Source organism: Azolla caroliniana, unplaced genomic scaffold (genome assembly GCF_043228905.1).
Source record: "Azolla caroliniana isolate FFs.n. ecotype wild unplaced genomic scaffold, voAzoCaro1.0.p SCAF_6, whole genome shotgun sequence".
NCBI classification, from domain to species: Eukaryota; Viridiplantae; Streptophyta; class Polypodiopsida; order Salviniales; family Salviniaceae; genus Azolla; species Azolla caroliniana.
In genome coordinates this window covers 20,015,063-20,042,152 of record NW_028230441.1, presented here as the reverse complement: position 1 = coordinate 20,042,152, position 27,090 = coordinate 20,015,063, and the positions used below count along the sequence as shown (strand labels likewise).

Sequence of the window (27,090 nt, the reverse complement as noted above, 5' to 3'; positions counted from 1 at the left end):
TTTCAGGGAAAATCGGTCTAGAGAAAATATCCACAACCGACAATGTCGCAGATGGAATGACCAAGTGTCTTTCGGCAGACCGCTTTCGGTCCCTTCGGCATCAGATGGGCGTAACGACAAACCAGTCCGGTTAGAGCCGGACACAGCGCAGGATGGTTTCAGACAACCGACATCAGTTCCTTAATGATCGGCTTCAACTCTTCCGACCCGACCAGTCCGGTCTTCTGCCTTCGGACACTGCCGACTCGAAAAAAAACTGATATGTTCGAGAACCTAGTGTTGGGATTTCGGTCCCTCCGGATGGGATGTCCGGAGATGAATGACGGCAAGCCCGGTTGCGGTTACGGAACCGGATGATGAAGAGTACCCGGCATGAAGCCGGATGAAGAGTACCCGGATATGGATCCGGATGATGAAGACCCCGGTTACGGAGCCGGATGACGAATGTACCCGGAGAGAGATCCGGATACGGGGACATATTTGTGAATATGTTTGCCAAGAGCCCTTGAGGCTATATTTGTAAATAGCCCGAAAGTCATATGTGTATAAATATGACTTAGGGCAAACAGTTTGTTGTTGTTGCTCATTTTTATGCGAAGTGAGAGCAGCCGAGAGAGAGAGAGAGAGAGAGAGAGAGAGAGACGAAGAGGTCGTTGTCTCTGTGTATTACCGCCGCCTGTGGCGAAGACAGTGAGCTCAAGGTTGTTGCCTTGTAGCTTCACCAGTGTACATCCCTGTTCATAGTGATAGTTGGAGATTGAGGACTCCCGTGGTTTTTCCCATTTAGGGTTTTCCACGTAAAATATCCAGTGTACCTTTCTCTCTCTATTGTCCTCGTGCACTTTGTATTTCCCGTTTTCTGTGAGTTGATCCTATTCCTCGGTTGTGGCCAAGCACTGTGTTCAACAAAGTGGTATCAGAGCGACTGTAACACAGAAAATGGAAGGCGGCAGCAGCGGGCAGCCGGGGATGATGGTGCTGAATGCGCAGAACTACGCCGACTGGAAGATAAAGATGGAGGATCTGCTCATTGTTCGGGACCTGTATGAACCGATCGACAGGTCGGAAATACCCAAGGGGGTACTTGAGACGGAATGGAGGCTTCTGAACCGGAAAGCCGTTGCAACCATTCGGCAATACGTCGACGTGAGCGTTCTACAACACGTGGCGAACGACACCAACGCATATGAGATGTGGCGGAAGCTGTCGGGCCTCTACGAGAGGAAGAATGCGTTGAACCGGACCTCCCTGATGAGAAAGATAGTGAACCTCAAGTACCGGGACGGCGAGAGTATGGTGGAACACGTAAGCACGTTCATGGGTTTCGTGAACCAGCTTGCGGCGATCAAGTTCCCGTTGGAGGATGCAATGCAAGCCATCATTCTGATGTGTACATTGCCGGAAAGCTGGGAGAACTTGGTGGTGACTCTCAGCACCTCCTGCACCGAAGATAACTTGTCTCTACAAACGGTAAAGACAAGCATTTTGAACGAAGAAGCGCGTCGGAGAGACAAAGAACCGGTTTCCGATCCGAAGATGCTGCTTACCGAATCGGATCGGGGAAGACAATGGAACCGGAGTCCGCAAAGACGGGAGAAGTCGGGGACCCGGTCGCAGTCAAGAGGAAGGCCCACATGCTTCCACTGTGGGAAGCCGGGGCACTTCCGGAAGAATTGTCGGCATTACCGAAAGGACAACGGAGCCGACGACACCGATTCGAAGAAGTCACCGGAGAGAAACGGTGCATACCGGGGAGCCACGGACCGGAGAGGTCCGGATCGGCGAGGGCAGGACCGGAAAGGAACGACGGCACTCGCGGCAAGTGAAGAAGAGATAATGCTCATTACCGAAGAGAGGGAGCTGAACCTTGCCGGTGAAGAGATGACCTGGGTGGTCGATTCCGGAGCGTCGTTCCACCTGACCCCGGAGAAGAAATACTTCTCATCCTACACAGCCGGTGAGCACGGCTGTGTCCGGATGGGAAATGAAGGTACATGCCGGATTGCCGGCATAGGAGACGTGTGGCTGATGACATCAACCGGATGCAAGATGCTGCTGAAGGATGTTCGACACGTTCCGGAGGTTCGATTGAACCTGATTTCGGCCGGGAGGCTAGATGATGAAGGCTACACGGGTAGCATCCGGAACGGTGTCATGAAGTTCAGCAAGGGGAACCTGATAGTGGCTCGGGCCCGGAAGGTCAACACACTGTACCTGATGAATTCCCGGCTATGTCCGGAGGAGCTGAACGTGGCAGCCGATACTGCCGGTGAGCTGTGGCACAAGAGACTGTGTCACATGAGTGAGAAGGGGATGAAGAGGCTTGCAGAAGACAACCTTATTCCAGTGAAGCATGTGCACCTGGAGAAGTGCACCGACTGCCTGGCCGGTAAGCAAAACCGGACCTCCTTCCACTCAAGGCCACCGACGAGACGTAGTGTACCATTGGAGTTGGTGCACACTGATGTGTGTCAGGTAGAAACGAAGTCACATGGCGGAGCCCAATACTTCGTAACTTTCATAGATGACCACAGCCGGAAGTTGTGGACGGCACCGTTGAAGACAAAGGACCAAGTATTGTCCGTCTTCAAAGAACTCCACGCGAGAGTGGAAAGGGAATCCGGCAAGAAGCTGAAAGCGATACGAGCGGATAACGGAGGGGAATACCGGGGGCAGTTCACGGAGTACTGTCGCTCGAAGGGAATCCGGCTTGAGTTTACCGTGCCGAAGACGCCGGAACTGAACGGGCTGGCCGAGAGGATGAACCGGACCATAATGGAGAGGGTCCGGAGTATGCTGGCGCATGCGAAATTACCCAAGGGGTTTTGGGCTGAGGCAATGTCGACGGCGACATACGTGATAAACAGATCACCCTCAGTACCTTTGGACGGAGACACACCGCAGAGAGTGTGGACCGGTAGGGAAGTATCCTACCGGCATCTGAAGGTGTTCGGGTGTCTCGCATATGTGCATGTGGCAAAGGACCGGAGAGGAAAGTTAGATCCAAAGACCCGGCCATGCATATTCCTCGGTTACGGCGACGACGAGTTCGGCTACCGAGTATGGGACCCGGTCGACAAGAAGATATTCAGGAGTCGAGATATCATCTTCATGGAGGACAAGACACTCGCCGACTGGGAGTCGGAGAAGAAGATGAAGAGCTCCAAGTCGACCGGTGAGGATCAACTCTACGAGGAGCAGTCCCGACCGGCAAGGGACCGGTTAGCACTCGAGGATCCGGCCGAAGACGGTGAAGAAACAGAACCGGCCGAAGAAGATGAAAATGATACCGGAACCGGCCCCGATCCCGAAATGGATTCGGATGAAGAAGAATCGGAAGAACCGGTTACCGAAGCTCCGGAACGGAGATATCCTCTAAGAGAGAGAAGGGCCCCCCGGAGATTTCCGGAACCTGAGCACGTGTTGCTGACCGACGAGGGGGAGCCGGAGAGTTTTGAAGAAGCAAAGCTTGACACCCATAGCCGCAGGTGGTTAAGTGCCATGCAGGAGGAGATGGATTCCCTGCATGAGAACCACACATATGAACTTGTGGAGTTGCCGAAAGGAAAGCGGGCACTTCGAAACAAGTGGGTGTTCAAGCTGAAACTGGGAGATGCCGGAAACCCCCCGAGATACAAAGCCAGGATCGTGGTGAAGGGGTTTCAGCAGAAGAAGGGTGTCGACTTCGACGAGATATTTGCCCCGGTAGTGAAGATGACCTCCATCCGGACGGTGCTGAGCATAGCGGCAAGCATGGACCTCGAGGTAGAACAGATGGACGTGAAGACGACATTCCTTCACGGTGACCTCGAAGAAGAGATCTACATGCAGCAACCTGAAGGATTCGAGAAGAAAGGGAAGGAGCACCTGGTATGCCGGTTGAAGAAGAGCCTTTACGGACTGAAGCAGGCTCCCCGGCAATGGTACCGGAAGTTCAACTCTTTCATGATCAACGAAGGGTACCACAAAACGCAGTCCGATCACTGCGTGTTTGTGAAGAAGTTCGAAGGAGGAGACTCTCTGATACTCCTCCTGTACGTGTACGACATGTTGATCGTCGGACGGGACCAGGTCAAGATACGGATGCTGAAGAAAGCGCTTCACCGAACCTTCTCTATGAAGGACCTGGGTCCGGCGAGGCAAATACTAGGGATGCACATCATCCGGGACCGGAAGAAGCAGTTGTGGCTGTCACAGGAGAAGTACGTGACAAAGGTGCTTCACCGGTTCAACATGTCGGAAGCAAGACCGGGCGGGTCAACCCTCCCGGCAAACTGCAAGTTGTCCAGCAAGCAAAGCCCCAAGACAAAGGCTGAGAAGGAGGACATGATGAAAGTACCATATGCCTCTGCCGTTGGAAGCTTGATGTACGCAATGGTGTGTACAAGACCGGACATAGGATATGCAGTTGGAGTGGTGAGCCGATACATGAGCAATCCCGGCAAAGAGCACTGGAACGCGGTCAAGTGGATACTCCGATACCTGAAGGGCACGGCAAACGTGTGCCTCCGATTCGGCTCCGGTAAGCCCGAACTCGACGGCTTTACTGATTCTGATATGTCGGCTGATGCAGATACCAGCCGGTCCACATCAGGGTATGTGATGACGTATGCAGGGGGAGCTGTTTCGTGGCAGTCGAGGCTGCAGAAGACGGTTGCGTTGTCAACCACGGAGGCGGAGTACATGGCGGCTGTTGAAGCCGGCAAGGAAATAATATGGATGAAGGACTTCATTAGAGAGCTCGGTATCCGGCAAGAGGAGTACCGACTCTACTGCAACAGTCAGAGTGCCATCCACCTTGCGAAGAACGCGGCCTATCACTCCCGGACGAAGCACATCCAGCGAAGATATCATTGGATCCGGGAAAGGATAGAAGACCAGGAGTTCGTGCTGACGAAGATCCACACGGAAGAGAACGGGTCAGATATGCTGACCAAAGTGCTCACACCCGACAAGCTGGGAGCGTGCCGGAAGAGAGTCGGATTGGAGAGACATCCCATGCCGAAGTGAAGGGGGAGTTTGTTGGGATTTCGGTCCCTCCGGATGGGATGTCCGGAGATGAATGACGGCAAGCCCGGTTGCGGTTACGGAACCGGATGATGAAGAGTACCCGGCATGAAGCCGGATGAAGAGTACCCGGATACGGATCCGGATGATGAAGACCCCGGTTACGGAGCCGGATGACGAATGTACCCGGAGAGAGATCCGGATGCAGGGACATATTTGTGAATATGTTTGCCAAGAGCCCTTGAGGCTATATTTGTAAATAGCCCGAAAGTCATATGTGTATAAATATGACTTAGGGCAAACAGTTTGTTGTTGTTGCTCATTTTTATGCGAAGTGAGAGCAGCCGAGAGAGAGAGAGAGAGAGAGAGAGAGAGACGAAGAGGTCGTTGTCTCTGTGTATTACCGCCGCCTGTGGCGAAGACAGTGAGCTCAAGGTTGTTGCCTTGTAGCTTCACCAGTGTACATCCCTGTTCATAGTGATAGTTGGAGATTGAGGACTCCCGTGGTTTTTCCCATTTAGGGTTTTCCACGTAAAATATCCAGTGTACCTTTCTCTCTCTATTGTCCTCGTGCACTTTGTATTTCCCGTTTTCTGTGAGTTGATCCTATTCCTCGGTTGTGGCCAAGCACTGTGTTCAACACCTAGGTTTATACCTGTAATCTTAGATAACCCATGTATACGCCCATTACGGGGGAGTGTCAAATACAAGTGTATAATGGACGTATTCACACTATCCCTTTGTATAGCTCAAGTTTGGGCCATTTGTGTAATTAGCATAAATGGTAGTTGCCCTAAGTGTGTCACTATATAAAGTGACCTAGTAACCTTTTTGTAAGGTTGGTTGTATTATTGTGTTTCTATGGAATAGAAAGAGTCTTTTGTGCCTCCTTCCTCTCTCTCTCTCTCTCTCTCTCTCTCTGTGCACGATCTTAGAAACTGTCATACGCAGGTACTCAACTCGAATCGAATGCTATTTGATCTTCCGCATTGACGGCCTTGTCTTCAACAAATGGTACTATATGAACACTTCCAGATTTAGTGTAAAATCCATGGTCCATAGATTCGGTGTCATAATGAAATGCATCACGGACAAGAAATGTGTGTGTGTGTGTGTTGTTTGATCAAATCCATGGAAGAAGAAAGACTCCATAGAATTTGAAGAGAAAGAAAGAGCAGGAAAATGCAAAGCATGAGAGAAGGTCATATATGTAAAATCCCAGAAAATCAAGCTCACATATATATATATATGTATTAGACCCCTGCTCCCCCCCTCCCCTCCAAAGACAGAGACGGAGAGATTCAAACAGAGAGACTTGGAGAAGGAAGAGATCAGACACACACACACACACACACAGAGAAAGAACAGAGGATCAGGAAGAAAAAGAGCAGAGTGAAGAAAAAGGGAAAGGAAGACCAGAGACAAGAACAGAGGAGGAGGAGGAGGAGGAGGAGGAGAAAAGCAAGAAGCGGAGATGAATGTTTTTAGGCTTTGTGGTGATATGACCCACCTCTTGAGCATTGTCGTGCTCCTGTTGAAAATCCAAACTACCAAGTCTTGCTCAGGTAACCTTTCTCTCTCTCTCTATCTTCTTTATAGGAGAGACCACCTGTGTATTATCCTTGCACCCACACACCTGTCTCTTATGTTTTATAATGATCCTTGGCATTTAAATTCTTTGAAGTTTAGGCTTTTGCTGTGAAATTTAGGGTTTTGTTTTTTTATTTTATTTGTGGTCGTTAACCTTTTTTCTGTGATAGTTATTTGGGTTTTTCCTCTACATTCTTTAAGTTATGCTGTGTAAGCTAGGTTTTTTCTATCATCGTTAGGTAATTTAAATTTGCAAGAAACACTTAAACTCGTTCAGAATCTTTTCATTCTGTGTGGTGCCATTATCTTATATATGTGAGTGTACGCATATACATTCATATGCATGTAAAGTCTATACATCTATTATGAAATTAGGTCATCCTGCCATGCTTGGGGAATAGGCTCATAGAACAACTTAGCTACAAGGTACTGAAGAACATGAATCCTTGCATTATATTTAGAATTATGTTTTAGGTTGCAGATTCTAGATAGGAAATTTCGGAGTTGAGGATACAGGAGAAATATATTAGCTCTACTGTTAAATCAGGAGAAAGAAAGGAAAATTGAGAAGGAATAGCATATTCTGAAGGTATAAAGGGCAGAAAAGAAGGTTGCTGCTTTGTTTGAAGAATGTGCTTCTATTTGATAGATGACATAACACATTTTTGATGCTTTAATTTTTTATAGGAACTTGTATGATTTGTTCTGATGAGGCGTAATTTATTCTACATCTATTTGAAATGGTGTTTAGGTATTTCACTCAAAACCCAGGAGCTATATGCTCTTGTTTCGCGACCCGATACCTGGATATCTTTACTAGCTACCTCTATATATATAATACTGTCATGAAGATTATTTTTCTTGCAACTGCGTTTGCCATTGTATGGTACATGAGATCTCATAAGATTGTTCGACAAACCTATGACAAGGACCAAGATACATTCGGTCATTACTTTCTAATTCTTAGCTGTTTCGGATTAGCGCTGGTGCTACATCACAAATTCACATTCCAGGGGGTAAATCTATCCATATTATATGAACCACCCTCCTAAAAGCTAATGATATGGGACAAACTCTGAAATACCCAAGTCTTATTTTCTCCCAAATGCCCTTATGTTTTCGGTTATCCCTCTATGTCCTTGGTCAACCCGTCCTGGAGCAAATATATGTACTGTTTTAGCAGTCATATGATTGATTCATACCCTTTTTCTCTCGTTCAGTGGTTGAACTGGGTCATATAGGGAAATAATGAGAACTTAGGGTCTTTGGTGAAATAAAGAAAAACTCTGGGCCCTGGGGTATGTTATAAAATTCTATGTAAATATCTATTGAATTGTGTTTAAAATCTATTCAATTTGATTATTAGGTTATGTGGACATTTTCGTTGTATCTTGAGGCAGTAGCTATTTTACCTCAACTGGTGTTGCTGCAAAGGACTCACAATATCGACAATCTTACAGGAAATTATGTTTTTTTCCTTGGGTGAGAAAGTAATGCAAGGCTTTGAATGTTTAGGCAAGTCCTTATTAAAAGCTGAAGAACATTGTAAATGTGTGTGGATGTGTTTATTCTGGCAGAACTTACCGAGGGTTTTATCTGCTGAATTGGGTGTACCGTTACTTGACGGAGACTAATTACCACCGATGGCTAAGTATAACTTGGTTTTTTTAATGTGATGCTAATTTTCCCTTTTCTATATGGTAATATGGCATTAATGGCACATCTTTGTTGTGCAATAGCTTGGATATCAGGCTTTGTGCAAACAGCTCTCTATGCAGATTTCTTCTACTATTACTTGAAAAGGTAAATATCTCACCAATATTTACATTGGCCAAATATATGAGGGCGCCACCATTCCTTTTCAGGAATTTATATGCTCAAATTTGTATCAACTTATTTCAGTTGGAGGAACAATGAGAAGCTGCATCTTCCATCATAATTGATTGCGGACAAAGTTTCAGTCTAATCATTGTCATTTAGAAACACCATATAGCCTGTTCACTTATATATGGGCTGGCTATATATACACGTGAGTTTTATTTAGGTCAGATGACCAAAGGCATCTCCTGAATTATCACAAATATGGCAACTCTGGATCCAACCAATTTTTTTCTTGGAAATATTAAATGGGGGGTTCTGGAGGCTAAGTGCTTCTAATACTCTGTTCTGTTCATGCAGTTTTGAATATTCAATAGGGTTTGATACCCTCTATAAAATGTCCTGTCATGAATATCTTGAGGAACATAGGTTGGATCATGTAGCAGAAGATATGGCCATAGGATATTAATTTTTGCTCAGATTCCTAATAGGTGATTTAAAATTAAAGTAGAAACTTGTGGAGTTTATCCATTTGCTAGAAGAGACATTTATTGAATTAAAATTTTTGCTACAAGAGACTGTCACTTTGCGCTGCAATTGCCTAAAGTTTGAAAGACTTCAGAAGTGTATCGAGGAGTTTCTTGATGTAAATTCATAAAAATCACAAACAATAACACACAAACTGAAAACTAGGAGATAATTTGAATAACAATGATAATATAGAGATGCAGAAATAATACACTGGATGAACTGCAAATGCTTGTCGGTCTGCAGCATATTATTTTGTTCACATTTTGGTCTATAGCTAGTTTCTTCAAACCAGGAAATTAACTTTGGAGAGAGTTCAGCATGTCTACCAAGAATTTTCTTGAGAAATTTTAACATAAATTGCAAGCAAGCACCATGGAACCAGGTATTCTTAGGGATCTTAAACATGGTCTTGGTTTTCAACCAACAGCAGCACCCTAACAAGTTACAGAGGCATAAATTTCTTTATACTTTTTCAATTCAAAATTCAATATAAGTGAAAGTAGAAAAGAAGCATAGGCTTAGGAAATATAATGAAAATTTAAAATTTTAATGAAGACAACATTCAATTGCTAACGTTATAAATAATAATCAAATTATTTAGATGATTGGTTTCTTTTCTCAATTTGAATAAAATAAATTATAAAATACGACGCAGAAAGCAGAGAAAACAAAAAGAAATCTCTCTCTAATGGAATTTTCTGCAATTATCCTGAGAAGCCTAAAGTTGATTTGCATGACATCAAGCGATAGAGAGGTTTAGTGCTTGCAACTTGCATTACATTCAAGATGTAAATGGTGCCATATTAGTTTAGCTCTTATAATAGTGCACTAACATCACCATCAATATATAGTTGAGAGCAATACTCTCAACAAAGAGAATAAGATAACAATACATATACGATCTGGTTGTAGGAAATAAATGTACAAAAAGGCATAGTTTTCCTGCCAGAAAAAATGTATTAATATTTGCATTATGAATGTCCATCGAGAAATACTAATAGACATAAAACAAGGCCAAAAGACCACCTTTGCAACTGGAAGCTTCATTGTAAACGGTATCTCAAAATATTTAGTTATAGTTATTTTTGCTCATTGATGATGCTAGTATACAAGCACATCTATGCCCAGAAAGACTAAGCACATGTTCGTCATGTATACTTGGGATAGATTAAATATTAACACACATACAATGGCTTCAAAGTTTTCAAAGGTTAATCTAACAATATATTGATTACTTGAGTTTGTGAGCTCACTCACACGAAGCTCAGAGCATAGCTTCAGAACCAGGGAGACATTACCCAGGACATTCAGTTCATGGCCAATGCATATAAAATCGAAAGGGAATGCCCAAATCAACAAACCAGTGATTCATCTAACGTATTTGAATGATGAATCCTCTAATGTGTTGAATAGTGGATTGGCATTCAATGTTTCTTTTGTTGACCCACAAGAGTTTCAGTAACATCAGTAGCAGTGGCCTCTTTTGGTCGTACATATACCTTCTCCTTTTTAACAATCTCTGCTACTATCCATCTTTTTCTCCTGCTCAAAGGACGCGAAGGAGCAAGCCTCACCTGTAGAGATATCATCACATCAGATTTGAAAGTAACAGAATGGTTTCTCAATTGCAATATAAAAGGTCAAGATTCAATGAAACACATGTTTAGATGTAGAAACAAAGGCATTGACACCTCAAAACTATCTGGCATTCATAGTGAAAAAAGTTTTTATCTATCTCTGAGCAACTCCAAGGGTTTACCAGAGCTTATCTTGTAAACCCAGAAAAATACCATGGAATAATAACTTAATAAAAACATGAATGTTAAAACCCCAAGAAAAAGAGATTAATATTCCAATTGCAACACTCAGGACATTTTGATGTGAAGTGTTCTGTCACTAGTAATCTGGATGAGAAAGAGAGGGTTTCCAGTAATTTCATGAAAAAATAGGGGCAGTTCAGTAAATGTTTCTTCCTTTTCTTCTAAAGTTGGTCACAGGCATATTCCTTCAGTTGAAAGTTCCCTCTATGGTGAGCATTGAAGTTTTATGCTTGCTGCATACCTCTTTCTTATTGTCTCAAGAGTTCCAGCTTACATCAATCTGGAATAGCCACATATTAGCTCATTCTAAATTGTAGATAAACATGAATTGAAATTAGATCTCTACTAATCGCTAATTGTCTCCTTATAATCAACCAGTGTTGACCAAAAAATACTAAACTTACTTCTCTCCAAAACATGCTAGGCTTTCCACTTCTTCTTGTTCTCTCTCACTCACCTTCTCTATACTCCGTCGTAAACTCTTGATTTTCTTCTTTGTATTCAACTTCAAACTTATTTCACTTTCTTATTTGTATGTGTGCACATAAACATATACATACATGTATGTAATGCATATCAGAGAATGCCCTCGCTCTATTATACACATCTCTCTTGATTTCTATTCTATCATGTAAGATTTGTTTTGTGAGTCATGTCCCAGAGGACAATAATACATCATAAAATTTGCCAATCTACAGTTACCCTGTATCAAGGCTGATGTCAGTTTCTTCTCTGTAATCTCTTGTTTGGTCTTATAGGCCATTTTGGCCTCTTAAAGGCGTTATATATCTTTCTTTCTGTGTCTTACATACATTCAAACACACACACACACACACACACACACACACACACACACACACACACACACACACACACACACACACACATTTCAAATTATGTATATGTTTTGATCATTTCCTTTAACCGAATCAAGCAAATCGGTTCCACAATACGAAGAAAAATAAAAAAAACAAAAAGTAAAAACAAAATTTTGCTTCAAGAGCTAATACAATGTCCTACCCAATCTCCGATGTTACACTGGTTCTCTTCGTCATGCGCCATGAGCTTTGTCCTGCGCTGCACTTTCTTCTTGTGGACTGTGTCCTCCCAGAAGTGGTAAGAAGCCACAACCACGGACTTCTGCATCTTGTTGGAAAGAACCAGGGCGATGATGGGCTTCATGATAATTCTTCTTCTTCTCCTTCTTCTTCTCTTCTCTACCTCTGTTTGCTGCCTCTGTTTTCCTGTCTGTTAGGGTTTAGTGTGGAGCTGCAGGGGCAATACTTCTCTCAAATGGAAGGTTAAAAGGGTCTGTTGGTTTCACACTAATGAAGAATAGACTTAACGGTTTAACGGGGTCTGTCAATCGAGGCTTAACGGTTTCTGGTTTAAACGGTTTGAAACCGTCCTTTAAATGGTTTAGGTTGGCACTTTGATTATTTTCTTGAATAGATTTCAAACGGTTTAATGGTTTAGGGTTGGCACTCCATTATTTTCTTGAATAGGTTTCAAACGGTTTAATGGTTTTAGGGTTGGCACTTGATTATTTTCTTGAATAGGTTTCAAACGGTTTAATGGTTTAGGGTTGGCACTTGATTATTTTCTTGAATAGGTTTCAAACGGTTCAATGCTTTAAGGTTGGCACTTGATTATTTTCTTGAATAGGTTTCAAACGGTTCAATGCATTAGGGTTGGCACTTGATTATTTCCTTGAATAGGTTTCAAATGGTTTAATGGTTTAGGGTTGGCACTTGATTATTTTCTTGAACATGGTTTTTAACAACCTTTTAACTTTTAGGGCTAGTTCTGACATTTTAAGAAATCATTGGAAATTTGAATTACTTCATTACTAAGTTTTTTTCCCCAATACTTGCATTACTAAGTTTTTTTTTTCCCATAGTAGGGGAGAGTTCACTACTGCTATACTTGCATCACATGTTTGTCACCTACTACAATTAGAATGATGTTTTTCTTTCACTTCCAACTCATTCCTGCTTCCCCTTGATAGTTTTAGGCAGAGCAGTTTGTAAATGGTTTGGGGTTCCATGGATCATTTTGGCACCCTCAATAGTGAATATGTTGTATTCTCCTTGTTGATTCAATTGTCTTCGTCTTCATGTAGTGTGGCTCTCAATCTAGAATTGAAAAGCAATGCAAAGTCATCGTGCTTGGGATCCAAGATGCCAATCTAGGACTCCAACACGATCTCGTATGCAACACAAGTTGGGCCATGCTTATTTTAGTTGGTGAAACATAGGAGGAAACATTACAAACATAGTTCTCATAACCATATGCTCTACATATTATGCATGAATATGTCGTTACATATTGTTCATCGAATGTTAACTGTTGGCATGGAGTTATTGATGATGGGAAATGGACCACAAGTAGACGAGATAGATCGATTGCATATACACAATGCGGAAACAAAAAACAACAAATAGACAATATATGCACAGTACGCAGAATACACAGGTTTTACTCGAAAACCCCTGACCAGTCGACTACTCCTTGTCTTCGACTGTCGGCTCTTGGCCTGACCAATCGGCTACTCCTTGTGGACCTTGTCTTCGACTGTCGACTCTTGGCCTGACCAGTCGGCTACTCCTTGTCTTCAACTGTCAACTCTTACTCAGCCGAATAGTCGGTTCCTCCCAAAGGAGGGATATATTCCTAACAATTGAGGAATACAATAGATGACAACTTAAGACGCTATCAAAGGACCTAAACTAGTGCTCAAGTAATCCTAGCTTTGCCTTCTTACACCTAAGCACTTTCTTTTCAAACCTTTTACAAACATTATGTCTAACATTGATATTGCAATGGTTTATACATCATTGATCAAAGTTTCTTGCAATGATATACACATTATTGAGAAACATCTTTGTTACATTGTCGTGATATGGCATGGCCAAAGGTAGAAAGTGGGAGAAGGAAGGGCGGAGCCGCGGAAGTGTATGGGGAAAAAGGAGAGAAATGTCAAAAGGAGGGAAAGTGAAAGGGGCACGCTAGTAAAATTATGAAAACATAATGAACAAGGGTGGAGATTTCGAAATTCCTGTAGCGAATCTAGGACTATATTTTATTCTTCTTTCATTTTCAAATAACAACATTTTGAGACACCCTCCCCCGATAAAAGGAGGGGAAGAGGGCACCTTTTGGGTCTCTAGTTCGTTTTGGGCGTTTTGGTCTTCTTCTTTTACTTCTGCATTCCTAACATTTTTGGGTGCTCTTCTTCATCTTCTACATTTAGCGTCTTGAGGATTCAAGGAGAGGTTCCGCAAACTCATACACTGATCGCTCAAAGGGAGGACGGAGTTGCCTGAAAACTCTACCCCGACTCATGTATTGTAGCCATTGATGGTAGCTATGGTCTCAAGGGCCCACACGACTCGCCATCACCAAGAGTTTCAACTCTCCTCGTTTATCTTTCTTTTTGTCTTCACTATTTAATTAGTGGTTAGAGTTGCTACCACCGTTGTAATTGTCCACTCGAACCGTTGTACATCCTAACCTAAAAAGGGTTTTCCTTGTTTAATCTAAATGTTTACAGCCTAATACAAGTCTCCTCATTCTTAATCTTGCTTGTACATCCTTCAGTTATGTCCATTACATTAATTGCTTGTTTCCACCCTAACCTCGTGCATAAACTGTTGGCCTACTTGCAAGAGTGAGATGAGGAAAAGAGAAGGGCATGTCTTTCCCTTTGACCATGCACCCTTCAACTCTACTCTCCCTTCGACTCTGTGCTCCCTTCGAGTATGCTCTCCCCTCGATGCTACAATCCCTTCAACTTGGTTTCCCTTTGACTTTGGAGAGGTTTCAACTCTGACAAACCTCTGAGTATGAGGAGCACTTGACTCTATTGAGCTTTTGATTCCTAAGAGCATTTGAGCCCCCTATCATCCGAGCCCTCTAAGCCTTTGTGTCCTTTCTAGTCCAAGACCCACGTGGTCCCTTTTGTGGTGAAGGAGAGAGAATGATTTAAAGCATGTGACCATCCTATTGTATATATAAAATCCTTCATATATATTAGATAGCAGTTAACTCTTGTCTCAACAAGTGGAAAGCATCATTCTCTTGTGCACAAGATTCTACATTTTCAGTAAGATGAAAAATAAGATTGTAAACATTTTCCGTTTATAATCACTAACTTAAAATGATGTCTTTTCAAGTGTTTCCTAGAGACAAGGTAAAAAACTAAAAACCCACCAAACTTCACATTGAAAGCTTTTCCTCACAAGGAATGTATTTGACTGTAACCTTTCATGTAATAATAGAACACTCTTGCAACATTTTTATTATCATTGTTTGATTATTTGAACATGCCTTTTATACACTAACAAATTCCCCTCCTGAAGGCTAACATTTTTTTTGGGTACTATTTAGTAACATATTGTGACTAGTTTTTCATACACAATGGCTGAGAGTATATCCAATAGCAGACATGAATGGGGTGGGTTTATGTTGTCTTTTTGAAGGAACCGCAATGAACTACCTTCCAATTTAATAAAACTAAGATGAAAAAGGTTTCTGAAAACCATGTTCATCATACCATCATCTTTCCATCTTCTTTCAAAGCAAGCTCAGCATACATATCCTCTATGGTCTTTGCGAACTTGGCCCTTGCTTGAGGTCTTTTAATCTAGTTATAGTCAACCAAAGGTAATAACCATGTAGAAATCTCAATTGTAAGACAACCTAAAACAAACAAGAAGGCTCTAAAACTACCGAAGTATACCTTGAAGGTAGGTGTAAGCATCCCATTTTCCAACGTGAATGGCTCCACAACAAGTTCTATAGATTTGGCAAATTCAAATCCTCGCAACTGTCATAGTTGAAATTGCAAACAAATTAACATTGTTATGAGAATGTTGCTGCAAAGAAAAAAAAGACCAATGTAAAGCATTTCACCTTGGCATCATGCCCTAGGGCATCCATGTCAGCAAGTATAGTTGCTCGCACCTCTGGGTCTTTACATAGAGCTTCCAGATCATTTGCATGCTAAAAACCATACACATACATATATAAACATAGATGTAGATAGAGACATCATTACACACACACACACACACACACAGATAGAGAGACCTTTATGCCTCTTGACGTAGCCCATTTTAAGACCTCTTCGGGATCAACAACGATAATCGCAACCAGGCTTGAGTTTAAGCTATCCCCTAATACATAAAGGATTGAAAACCTGCCCTTTCTTCACACATTATAGACCTTACATTGATCTTCATATTCAATAATAGCCAGTTCAAATTTGCTTACCATGTATGAAACATTGGGCAATATACTTGCTTCTTATGTACACATTTTCTATCTTCTCCGGAGCAATATACTCTCCTTGTGCAAGCTTGAAAATATTTTTCTTCCTGCAAGGTATGTAGACAGATTAAGCTCTTTCTTTTCATGATTGGACTGAACTTGGATGAAAGCACGAATGAAAATTGATCCCATAGAGTAGAATTACTGATGATGAAATTTCCTTCTTGATTTCCAATCCAGTGAGGGAAAAATTATCTTCAAACACTTTCTAGGGTTTGCAAGGAGTGCAGATCGGCATACCGCTCAAATACAGAGTGTGTCCACTCTTGATAGCAATGGCCCCCCCTGAACCCATTACTATCGTAGATGTAGCCAGAACTTCCCGGGAGGTTACCCATCCCAGTACTGTTCTAGCTCAAGCACACTTAACTTGCAATGCTTGAAGCATCCAAACCACCACAAAACTCATGGCATCTGAGTTGCTAAGGTAGGTAGGATTGAACTTGGATGAAGGCATGAATGAAAGTTGATCCCATAGAGTAGAATTAATGATGATGAAATTTCCTTCTTGATTTCCAATCCAGTGAGGACAAAATACCTTCAACCACTTAACAGGAAGATCTATCTCTCAATAGGAAAGCCCTGAAGAAACTGTCAACTGGTCTTCCGTTACAGATGTAGCAAGATCAGAGGGTACAATCATATTTAACATATACATACATACGTACATACATATGTGTGTGTATATATATATATAGATAGATATTCCAAAATCATAAATAGCTTCCATCATTGATTCGTAGTCAATAACATGTTGGATATCCATATGTACAATCTGCACAAAAGGTGCCACGATAATGATGAAGCTCACAAACGATTGCATAATGCGGGCATGTGACCATGCATTTCTTCTCTTCACAAGAGCACTACTAACTATCTTGATACAAAGGGTTTTTCTGAAAAATATGTAGCCTCGCGGGATTGAGTTATACATTTGATTTACTCAAAGAAGATTGTTGTTAGATAACTTCTTAGAGAAAAAACAAAAGCTAAAGAGTTTCTGTCATAATATTTTCTGAAGCTATTCTATCATTAGTACATAGCAAAATATCATAAAACATGATTAACTAACCTATCAATAATCTTAAGCCTTCCACCAGGCAACCACTCTCCAATATCTCCAGTATGCAGCCAGCCTTCTTCATCTAGAACTTCCTTTCTGCAAATAGATATGAATAAAGTGTATTGGTAATAGTTCGCAGCGGTTCTGTTTGTTTGAACCGACCCGAACCGCAAAACCACGGCTTAACGGCTTAATGGTTTAAACGATTCGGTTCAGTTTCAGGTTTTTTTAAACGGTTCGATTTGGTTTCAACAGTTAAAAACCGCAGTTTAAATGGTTTAACAATTGTTTTTTTAATTGGTTTTAAATAATCTTTTAATTTTCAGGCCTTATTCTCACATTTTAGGAAAATCTTTAAAATTTTGAAAATTTTAAATTTGAGTTTTGACCTAAGTTGAAAACCGAAACCGAAACCACGAAACCCTGGTTGTAACGGTTTAATGGTTTAACAGTTTGAATTTTTTTTAATGGTTCAGTTTAACGGTTTCGTGGTTTGGTTCGGTTCAGTTTTGACACTCTCTAACCGAACTGAGCCATTGTCGATTGTTATGCATTGGTAGGAATTTGAACTGTGTAAAAGGCGCAAGATCGAAGAATCAATACGTTTGTGTCTCATCTTTGAAATAGCCTTTGAAGATAACTGGTCCCCTGACACATATTTCTCCCCGTGGATATGGCTTATCCCCTGCTGTATAATTCATCTCAGGAACATCTACAAGTTTGATCTCTGCAAGATATACGGAACAATAATATAAACGCCGAGTTCATTTCAATAATATTATTGCTATTGGAAGATCTTCAACGGATTTAGTGAGTCACCAGATGCAGCAGTAGGTGATCCAACATGACCTGATGTATTATCACCTATATCACATGTAGAAATGAAACAAGCTGTCTCTGTCATACCATACCCTTCAGTGACAAAACCACCAAAACAACTGCAGAAAGGAAGCACAGTCTGAAAAACAATTTTTTTAATCAAATTTAAACTTCAAAACTGCAAAAAAAGACTTTTAACACCATACATTCTGAGAAAATCCAAGACATCTGGTGATATTGGGGATGCCCCAGATGTCATCAAACGTACACGCCCCCCCAACTTTGCTTTTATTTTGTTAAAGACTAGGCGATCCCAAATAGGGGATGGTGTTTTTCCTGACAGTAGAGATTATTAGATCTTTGGGTTTTCCATGCAGAAAAACCTCTCTAAGTAGGATCTACCTTTTTGGATGGCTTGTTTCTTTGCATTGTAAGCAATATTAAAAATTCTCTCTGTTAAGCCACCAGATGCTCTCACAGCTGAAATAATTCTGCAATAAATCGCATGAGTCATGACCCAATTTGCTTTAGCATATGTTTTCTCTACAAAGTGCTCATATAGATGTAAAGTAGCACTCTTTACCCATCATAAATGCGATTGTAAAGACGAGGAACACTAGCAAAAATAGTTGGCCTCAGGACACCCATATCATCGAACAATTTCATGACATCCTAGAAATCCAGCATTAACCAGTGTATAAATTTTGTATTAACCAGTGCATAAATTTTGTCAGTTACATCCAAGTTTAAAGGATATAAATTCTTGTGAACCTAGTCTAGTACAGTCTTACCCCTTGATAGAACCCAATAGCTGCACCATGAGTTGACATAAGAATAACAGCTACTCTTTCATAAATGTGAGCTAATGGAAGATATGAAATATAACTGTTCATGGAACAGAATTAATGGTTTCACCAAACAGCGTACGATTGCATTAAGAAAGAGGGCTAGAAATACATAGCCAGTGATATCAGAGAGCTTACACATCAGTGGGGTGGATTGTAAGTTTTAAACAACCAGCTGCAACATTAGCCAAAAGACTACCATGACTTAAAACAGCCCCCTGCATAGTTGCAATAATTAATTACTGCATTGACGATAACAGATTGCATTCTTAGGTGCAATCCCAAACCTTAGGGGGTCCAGTTGTGCCTGAAGTGTAGCATATAGTTGCAATATCTTCAGGCAGGGGTGGCACAAAAGACGTCAAATTATTTTTCCCCTAGAAAAAGTACATTTAAGAAAAACAGAGTCACAAATGGTAGATTAGACCAAGAAACTCATGTTCAAGAGTGGTAAGCAGTGTATTCAACATTAAATAACTAAATTTACCAATTGTTTCATTTTTTCCATTTTAAATGAACTGCCTAGCACAAAAAATCCATAAGAAAAAATTCATATCTTATACTGCAGATATCCATAAATCGAATCTCAACGCTGGAATTTTAAAGACAGCACAGAGCACATACATAAAAAAACGGAGGAAATTGGCACCAAGAAAGCCCATTGAATCATACTTTTAATTTATAATGCCAAAACTGTAATGGGAATCCATTTATTAAGGATTGAACAGATATTCAAGTCCTAATAATGTGAGCATGTTTCAGACATATGTTAACAACTTGAAAAGCATATTTTTATCCAAAGTGAACCAATTTCTTTGAATCAATCAATGAAAGATGAGGGACAATGCATGTCTCCTTTTATATGGACACTTACTTGTTCTTGCAGCTTTGAATAAGAAACAATATCTACCCCTGGTTTAGAAGAAAGCAAATGTAGTAGCGTGTCATTTCCCCCAATTACCTATAAAGTAAATGATTGCAAATTTATAATCGTTACACCTTTCAAAATCACAATGCTAAAAAACCAGATAGTACCACAACCAACTGCACAGAAGATTTTTCAGAAATACAGTTGAGGACCTGAAAGTAAAAATATAAATACCATTAGAGACAATACAATGTGAATCCACATTTTATCTTAAACAACATTTTGTTGATGAAACAGAATAAAATGGAAACTAAGTTAAAGTTGATAGAGGAACGTTGTAACTTGTCTTCGTCATCAATTAAATCCAGTTCTAATTTCTAGAAGCATGTGTAAAATCAGAGATTGGAAAAGCTTACAATCTCAAGTTTGTCAGCAGTGCAGAACACACATGCCATGTCAGAATGATCAATAATGAACTTTACGGCATCGGGGCCTGTGAGGATAGAATTAATAAGCTGTGGTGCTAAAATGTATAGTAAAAAATAAACTCAAAAACTGAGATACCCCCAAGTTTTTCTTGATATTCCCAAATGCCCTGAGATTTCTTCAGTCCCCGAAAGAGGGAAAATGGGATGAACTGACCACATACGTAATTGAGAAAAAGGGGACAATTGACCAAATAATTTGCTCAAATAGCACATAAATATCTCCTTTGAGGGTTGAGTTAAGTCATTTGGGGAAATAAAGAGAAACTCAAGTGTATTTCGAATTTTCCCCCCAAAATAACAACAACAATAATATTTAGAAAACACTAACTTACCAAGTGTATCATATAAAGGAACAGAGATGAAAGAATAAGATGAACATGCATGCTCTGTAATGAGCCATTCTGGCCGATTGATGGAGTACAGCCCAATGCAAGAGCCCTGTTTGTCAATGATCAGTATGAGTTTATTTGTCTCTGAAGCCTTTCCAGACCCACTTCTTGGGTGCACAGCTGGAGAAAGCACATAGTTGTATTAACATTTTATAGATCAATAGCTGATAAATTATTATGCCATCCACCTTGGAAATCCCATGTAAAATTAAACCAGATCCAATGGCTGCTCTAGCTGTCCCAGCTTCACCATAGGTCATCCACTTGTATCTTAACTCCAAAAGTATTCCTCGTGATAAGGATGCATATTATTGAAACAACTATTGATCATATATTAAATGGCAACATCCTTCATTTATGCAAGAGGCACTTCTTAAGGTTAACCTCGAAGATAATTCAGTATGTATGCACTTTAATAGCATTTAGCAGGAAGAAAATGAAACCTTTCTGCAAGCAACACATTCACACTTACTCTCCAACATTTCCATCCTCTTGCATTCTCGTGCCAAGATAATTCAAGTCTTGAAACATTTTTGTCGAATACCTGGATCAACGTTTTACTTGAAAAGTATTACCGTCTGCTTGAAATTTCATTGAATCAGATGGAGTTATATGCTCCAATTATCAGCACACCATCAAAAAAATTTACTCACACAAAATTGTCATGCAAAGTTCGATCATCAGGGCGATCAGGAAAGTGATCCATCAGTTTTAATGGAGAACGTGCAGATCTAGCTCTCCAACAAAAGAATCCATAAATATCTGGTGTGTAGTAAAATTAAGGAAAAGACCTGAACTACCCTTGAATTCTTCTTTATTGCCCCCAAATGCCACTAAGTTTCATTATTCCCCCAGATGGCTTTGCACAACCCCTGAAAGGGAAATTATATATGCTATTTGATCAAACTATGTGGTAAAGTCATCCTACTTTTCCTCTCTTTCAGGGGTTCAAGGGCTTTTGGGGAAATAACAAAAACTCAGGCATATTTCAAACTTCTCCCCTAAAATTAAATAAAGATCTGAACAAAAAGAACTATGTTTAAACAATACCTATAGACATTCCATTTACCAGTACTGAGTTTCTCTGGTAGTTCAACACTATAGCCATTGTCTATCCAAAAGAAAAATATTAGTTATCAACCTTCTTCAGAATGCATGAATAATGAAATGTGCTTTAATTAAAACATGTTCTCACTGATATAAAACTCTCCAGCTGTGTGCTGCAAGCTCAGTCCACTCTCTCCTGAAATAAATGTAGTTTAGTGAAACTTACTCTCTCCTTAGAAATCTTAGAGACTAATATTGAAAACTTTGACAGGTATCAGCTATTGCTCCAGAAATCTATATTCAAGAAAGCTTTTCACTATATATAGCACCCCATCATAAATCCTCACGAAGGTAACCATTCAAAACTATGTGAGGGAGCAGTTCCATGCTAAAGAGATAACCTTGGTCTATGTACCAACTCATGAAAATGTTGCAGACATTTTCACCAAGGCTCTATCAAGAGAAAAGTTTGAATATTTTTGCAAGGAATTGGGCATTCTTCCAACACCTAGATAGTGACCACATTCAAGTCCACACCATTCACTTTAGGGGGGTTTGTTACACTTAACGTGTACCCTATGAAAGATTTGGTGTGAACATTGTTATAATAGTGTGAACCTAGTTAAGTTACTGTTGGGTGTGAACACACTTAGAATAGTTTGAACCTAGTTAAGTAGTTGTTAGGTGTGAATATAGTTATAATAGTGTGAACCTAATATAGTAATTGTTGGGTCTATAAGTCCTGTAGAAACTGGTTATATAAACCATTCTACATCTTTGTAATCAGTGCTCGTTTTTCCTAATCTACTATATTTCCTGAAGTTTTCTAAGTGGTCTTGTTGTATGAGAGTTAGTCTAGATCCCTGTCTTTTTCTACATGGTATTAGAGCAGGTTTAGGTTACTTTCTCTATCCTATCCTTCCAAATAGGCATAGACAGAACTTTCTGTTTATCTCTTCCCACCTAAGAAGACATCAAACCTCTCCATCTACAGCAACAAAAGTTTGAACAGAAAGCTGTAGCAAAGGCGATCTTTCTCTATTTTCACATTTTCAAAAAGTAGATTACGAGCTGATTCTTCTGACTACGTGCACACCCAAATCAGATTTTTGTTTTTGGAGGTATAGTCAAAACGCATTTTGTAGCAGTCTCAAACCCTAACTGCACAGCAACTGCAGCAACCAGTTTTTACCACAACAAATAAATTTTCAGCACATCAGAGTAACTCTTATCTCTCATCTATTGCTTCAATATTATATTGCTTTAGTACATTTTGGTGAATATAACCACCAAGTACTACAATATCTCATCCATATTTCTTGCTTCTGCAATGGCTGAGCAAACTAATATTTTCAGTATGCTTAATGTTGAAGAGAAGTTGGATGGTACTAACTATCCTATGTGGGCGTACATGATGAGACATGTATTGGTAGCAAAGCAGCTATGGGACATTGTCATCGGATCCGATGAACGTCCAACTTCAAGTTCTTCTCCAAACTCTCCCTCCCATTCAGGAGCAACTGACACAAACAATGCTTCAAGCTCCACTCAACTATCTACTTCTTCACAACTTAAGTGGGATGGTAAGGATGCTCAAGCCCATGCTCTCATCGCATTATTGGTCCAATGTCACATTGTTCCACATATGTTAAAGAACCTGTATGCTCAAAGGAATGAAGCAAGAGTCGCTATGCTTAAGCGACAACTTGAAGAAACAAGGATGCAAGAAGGTGAATCCATGGATGCATTCGTGACAAAAATCAAGGACTTCAAGGAACAACTACTCAACATTGATGAAGTGATTTCAGACAAGCAACTAGATTCTAAAGTTCTTGCCGCGCTTCCGGATTCATATCAAGGCTTTGCCACAACAATAAGGCTTCTTACAAGAGGTAAAGAGAGCTTCAGCTTTGATGAGCTAATCTCCCTTCTCTTACAGGAATTTCAATCTTTAGCAAATCGAGATGTTCTTAATAGTGGTGATCAAGCCTTTGTTACCTATTCCAAGTTCAAAGGCCAACAAGGACGAAAACAAAATAACCTTCCTTCTAAAGGCAATGATGCCTCAACTTTCCATGATGAGAAGAAGAAGATAAGGTGTAATTTTTGACGTAAACCAGGCCATGACATTAACGAATGTCAAAAAAGGAAAGCTAGTGAAGAGAAGAAAAAACAGTATGGTCTTAATGTTACCACCTCTACTGGTACGAAGGTAGAAGCACACATTGCTCAACATGAGTGGGCATTCTCGATACATACAATGTATGATCCCTCAAAGGATGACGTATGCTTATCGGTAAGTGACTCTACGGATGCTTGGTATTTTGATAGCGGTGCTTCTAAACACATAACTTCTTGCAAAAATTTCTTCGTCACACTTGAAGATGCTTGTCATAAGGCGGGCACCGTTACTTGTGCCAATAATGCTTCTTACATCATAAAAGGCATTGGTCAAGTTCATATTACAGCTATCAATGGGGATGTAGTCACCTTAAACAATGTTCTCTATGTCCCTGGCATAAAGAAAAACCTTCTTTCTGTTTCTGCCATTGCTATGCATGGATACCTTGTCCATTTTCTCTTTGACAAATGCACAATACATGATCGTACAAAGGGCGATATCATTGTCATAACAGGTAGTTTGTTCAACAACCTTTACAAGCTTGACATATATCAGAAATTTGATGACCAAAATGCATTAGCGGTGGATGCCCAAACACAAAGCAATTCTGAACTATGGCATGCTCGGTTCGGCCATTTAAATTTCAGCAGCCTTGCACGGCTTAGCAACCATGACATGGTATGCAATCTTCTTTCCATTCATGTACCATCTAATCATGTTTGTGAGGGCTGTATTCTAGGAAAGATGCACAGGTTTTCATTTCCAAAAGATGCAAATGTTTTGGCAACACACAAGCTTCAACTTGTACATAGTGATGTATGCGGCCCAATGAGGACACCATCAATTGGAGGTTATCTTTATTTTCTTACATTCATTGATGATGCTACCCGACACACTTGGGTATATCCTTTGAAGGAGAAATCTAATGTTTTTTCATGCTTCAAAGAATTCTTACACCTTGTTGAAAATCTTCGCGGTCACAAACTCATTACTCTTCGCACTGATAGAGGGGGTGAGTACATGTCTCACGAGTTCAATGCTTTCTTGAAGGATAGAGGTATTATTCATCAATGCACCACTCCATACACACCACAACAAAATGGTTTGGCTAAGAGAAAGAATAGATCTCTCATGGAGATGGCAAGATGCATGCTCAACGGTAAGAAGCTACCTCATAAACTTTGGTTGGAAGCTGTAATGTGTGCAAACTATGTTTTGAATAGATGCCACTCAAAAGCAATGACAACTATCACTCAGTATGAGGCTTGGACTGGTCACAAGCCAAATGTTGATGGACACGAGAATCTTTGGAAGTTTGGCTTATGCATTTGTGCCACCACAGCAACGCCATAAGCTTCAAGACAAAGCAACAAAATGCATCTTTGTTGGCTACAGCAAAGAAAGCAAAGGTTATCGATTGTTTCAGCCCACTACAGGTAAGATCATCATCAGCCGGGATGTGATATTTGCTAAAAATGCAACTCAACCACTTGTGGATTGCTCCAAAGAGCCAATTGTTGATCAACCAGATGCATTTGATACTTTGTTACCATTGCTCCAAAATGTTGTGTTTGATGGTGATCGACTAACCCAAACTCATGGAGGTAATGTGCAGGTTTTGCATCAGCAACAACACGCTCCAAATAGAGATGTAGAGCTACCAAGCAATACTCAAATTGATCTCTTGCAACAGCCCAATGTGGTTGAAAATGAGCAACCAAACATTGTTGATGATAATGCTGACTTACAGGTCATTAGCCCACATGATCTTGACATGGAATTGGCGGAAGAACAAGACTCCTCACAGCAAGCAAGAACAGTTCCTAAATGGCTGATTAACACCCTTATGGACAGTAAACTCAAGTTTCCTCTTCAAGGTAAAACCCAATCAACTAGTCAGCAAGTTGAACTGCATTATGTGCATCATGCTCTTATCGCTGAAATTTGTGATGAGGAACCACTCTCTCTTAAGGATGCATTAGCACATGACCATTGGGTTGAAACCATGAAATCAGAACTTGGGTCCATCTACAAGAACAACACTTGGGAGTTATGTGATCTACCTAAAGGTAGAAAAGCAATTGCCACCAAGTGGATTTACAAAGTCAAGCGTAATGCGGATAGAAGCATTGATCGTTTTAAAGCAAGACTTGTGGCAAAAGGCTGTTCCCAAAAAGAGGGGATAGACTATGAAGAAACCTTCGCCCCCAATTCAAAGATGACTACAATCAAAGCTACAGTTGCTGCAGCAACAATTAAGGGATGGAACGTTCACCAATTAGACATTAAAACTGCCTTCTTAAATGGAGATTTAGAAGAAGAGGTTTATGTAGCTCAACCTCCAGGTTTTATCATTAAAGGTGCAGAAACTAAAGTTTGCAGGTTATACTTAAAGCTTTGTACAGCTTGAAGCAAGCACCCCGAGCGTGGAATGCAAAGATTCATGCTCATCTTCTTCAACTCAGTTTTGTCAACAGCCCAACTGAAAGCACTCTCTATGTCCGAAAGGATGGAGAAAAATTACTAATTGTTGTGCTTTATGTTGATGATTTGCTAATCACAGGACTTGAGCAAGAAATTGCAGATTTCAAAGCTGATCTTAGTAAGACATTTGAACTTACAGATCTTGGTCATCTCCATTACTACCTCAGCATTCAATTTATCACTGTTGAGGGGGGAATTTTTCTCAGTCAACGAAAGTACATCAAGAAGCTCCTACAACGATTCAGGTTTGAAGACTACAAGCCAATCTCCACTCTTGTAGAAGCAGGATTCAAATTCTCATACCAAGACAAAGGAGAACCAACTGATGTACTCTTATACCAGCAAGCTGTAGGTTGTTTGATATTTTTGTGCAACACGCGACCTGATATTCAATATGCTGTTTCGCAATTAAGCAGGTTTATGCACGGCCCTAGAACAAAGCATTGGCAAGCAGCCAAGCGAGTTTTCCGGTACCTCAAAGGTACTATGGATTTCAGCCTCTTCTATGGAGAAGGAAATTCATCTACTTTAACAGCCTTCACTGATAGTGATTGGGCTGGCTGCTACGACACTCGTGTCTCACATAGTGGCAATTGTCTCATGATCGGCAATTCCTGTGTTTCCTGGCTCAGCAAGAAGCAGCCAACAGTGGCAACATCAAGTTGTGAAGCTGAATATAGAGCAGCATTCAGCGCCACAGTAGAATGTGTTTGGCTCAGGAGATTATTGTCTGATTTGTCACTTGAGCAACCATCTCCTACTTGTATATTTACAGATAGTCAAAGTGCTTTGGCTATTGCAAGAAATTCCGTCTTCCATGCACGAACAAAACACATTGAGGTGCACTATCACTATGTGAGGGAGCAGT

At 40.7% G+C, this 27,090-nt stretch overlaps 3 protein-coding genes across 5 annotated transcripts in view; 1 reads left to right on the top strand and 2 right to left on the bottom strand.

The window, feature by feature from the left end:
• Positions 1–6,457: 6,457 nt before the first annotated feature.
• LOC147863261 (ER lumen protein-retaining receptor-like) lies at positions 6,458–8,987 on the top strand. The gene is made up of 6 exons (XM_087321029.1): positions 6,458–6,572; positions 7,349–7,613; positions 7,964–8,079; positions 8,175–8,248; positions 8,337–8,400; positions 8,500–8,987. Exons 2-6 carry the CDS (start codon positions 7,443–7,445, stop codon positions 8,534–8,536), a joined length of 462 nt encoding a protein of 153 aa, XP_087177155.1. The 5' UTR covers positions 6,458–6,572; positions 7,349–7,442; the 3' UTR covers positions 8,537–8,987.
• Positions 8,988–10,067: 1,080 nt separating this feature from the next.
• LOC147863260 (uncharacterized) lies at positions 10,068–12,062 on the bottom strand. The gene is made up of 2 exons (XM_087320620.1): positions 11,787–12,062; positions 10,068–10,520 (listed from the first exon to the last, which is right to left on the bottom strand). The coding sequence occupies exons 1-2, from the start codon at positions 11,946–11,948 to the stop codon at positions 10,371–10,373; spliced, it is 312 nt and encodes a 103-aa protein (XP_087176746.1). The 5' UTR covers positions 11,949–12,062; the 3' UTR covers positions 10,068–10,370.
• A 2,812-nt stretch (positions 12,063–14,874) lies between these two features.
• Positions 14,875–27,090, bottom strand: part of LOC147863259 (long chain acyl-CoA synthetase 6, peroxisomal-like) — a 72,866-nt gene continuing 60,650 nt past the window's right edge. For 2 of the 3 annotated variants that reach the window (XM_087321022.1, XM_087321021.1), the window contains exons 2-24: positions 21,765–21,812; positions 21,620–21,680; positions 21,223–21,300; positions 21,042–21,113; positions 20,758–20,839; positions 20,513–20,618; positions 20,109–20,185; positions 19,860–19,904; positions 19,699–19,785; positions 19,112–19,201; positions 18,963–19,042; positions 18,771–18,864; positions 18,563–18,651; positions 18,382–18,470; positions 18,186–18,315; positions 17,980–18,098; positions 17,764–17,887; positions 17,170–17,256; positions 16,041–16,144; positions 15,858–15,943; positions 15,681–15,770; positions 15,508–15,594; positions 14,875–15,411 (exon numbers count right to left, since the gene is read on the bottom strand). In XM_087321022.1, coding sequence (XP_087177148.1) covers positions 15,316–15,411; positions 15,508–15,594; positions 15,681–15,770; positions 15,858–15,943; positions 16,041–16,144; positions 17,170–17,256; positions 17,764–17,887; positions 17,980–18,098; positions 18,186–18,315; positions 18,382–18,470; positions 18,563–18,651; positions 18,771–18,864; positions 18,963–19,042; positions 19,112–19,201; positions 19,699–19,785; positions 19,860–19,904; positions 20,109–20,185; positions 20,513–20,618; positions 20,758–20,839; positions 21,042–21,113; positions 21,223–21,275 — 1,887 coding nt within the window. In that variant the 5' untranslated portion in view covers positions 21,276–21,300; positions 21,620–21,680; positions 21,765–21,812 and the 3' untranslated portion in view covers positions 14,875–15,315. Of the gene's footprint in view, positions 15,412–15,507; positions 15,595–15,680; positions 15,771–15,857; positions 15,967–16,040; positions 16,145–17,169; positions 17,257–17,763; positions 17,888–17,979; positions 18,099–18,185; positions 18,316–18,381; positions 18,471–18,562; positions 18,652–18,770; positions 18,865–18,962; positions 19,043–19,111; positions 19,202–19,698; positions 19,786–19,859; positions 19,905–20,108; positions 20,186–20,512; positions 20,619–20,757; positions 20,840–21,041; positions 21,114–21,222; positions 21,301–21,619; positions 21,681–21,764; positions 21,813–27,090 lie in introns of those variants that run through there. The other variant, XM_087321024.1, reaches the window with a different exon arrangement.

Bases quoted from the DNA above. Each gene is read 5' to 3' on its own strand.
- LOC147863261 (XM_087321029.1), top strand. From the start codon at position 7,443: ATGAAGATTATTTTTCTTGCAACTGCGTTTGCCATTGTATGGTACATG. The intron at 8,249-8,336 runs GTATAACTTGGT...GTTGTGCAATAG, and splicing joins TAATTACCACCGATGGCTAA to CTTGGATATCAGGCTTTGTG. The intron at 8,401-8,499 runs GTAAATATCTCA...AACTTATTTCAG, and splicing joins TTCTACTATTACTTGAAAAG to TTGGAGGAACAATGAGAAGC.
- LOC147863260 (XM_087320620.1), bottom strand. From the start codon at position 11,948: ATGAAGCCCATCATCGCCCTGGTTCTTTCCAACAAGATGCAGAAGTCC. The intron at 10,521-11,786 runs GTAGGACATTGT...ATATCTCTACAG, and splicing joins AGTGTAACATCGGAGATTGG to GTGAGGCTTGCTCCTTCGCG.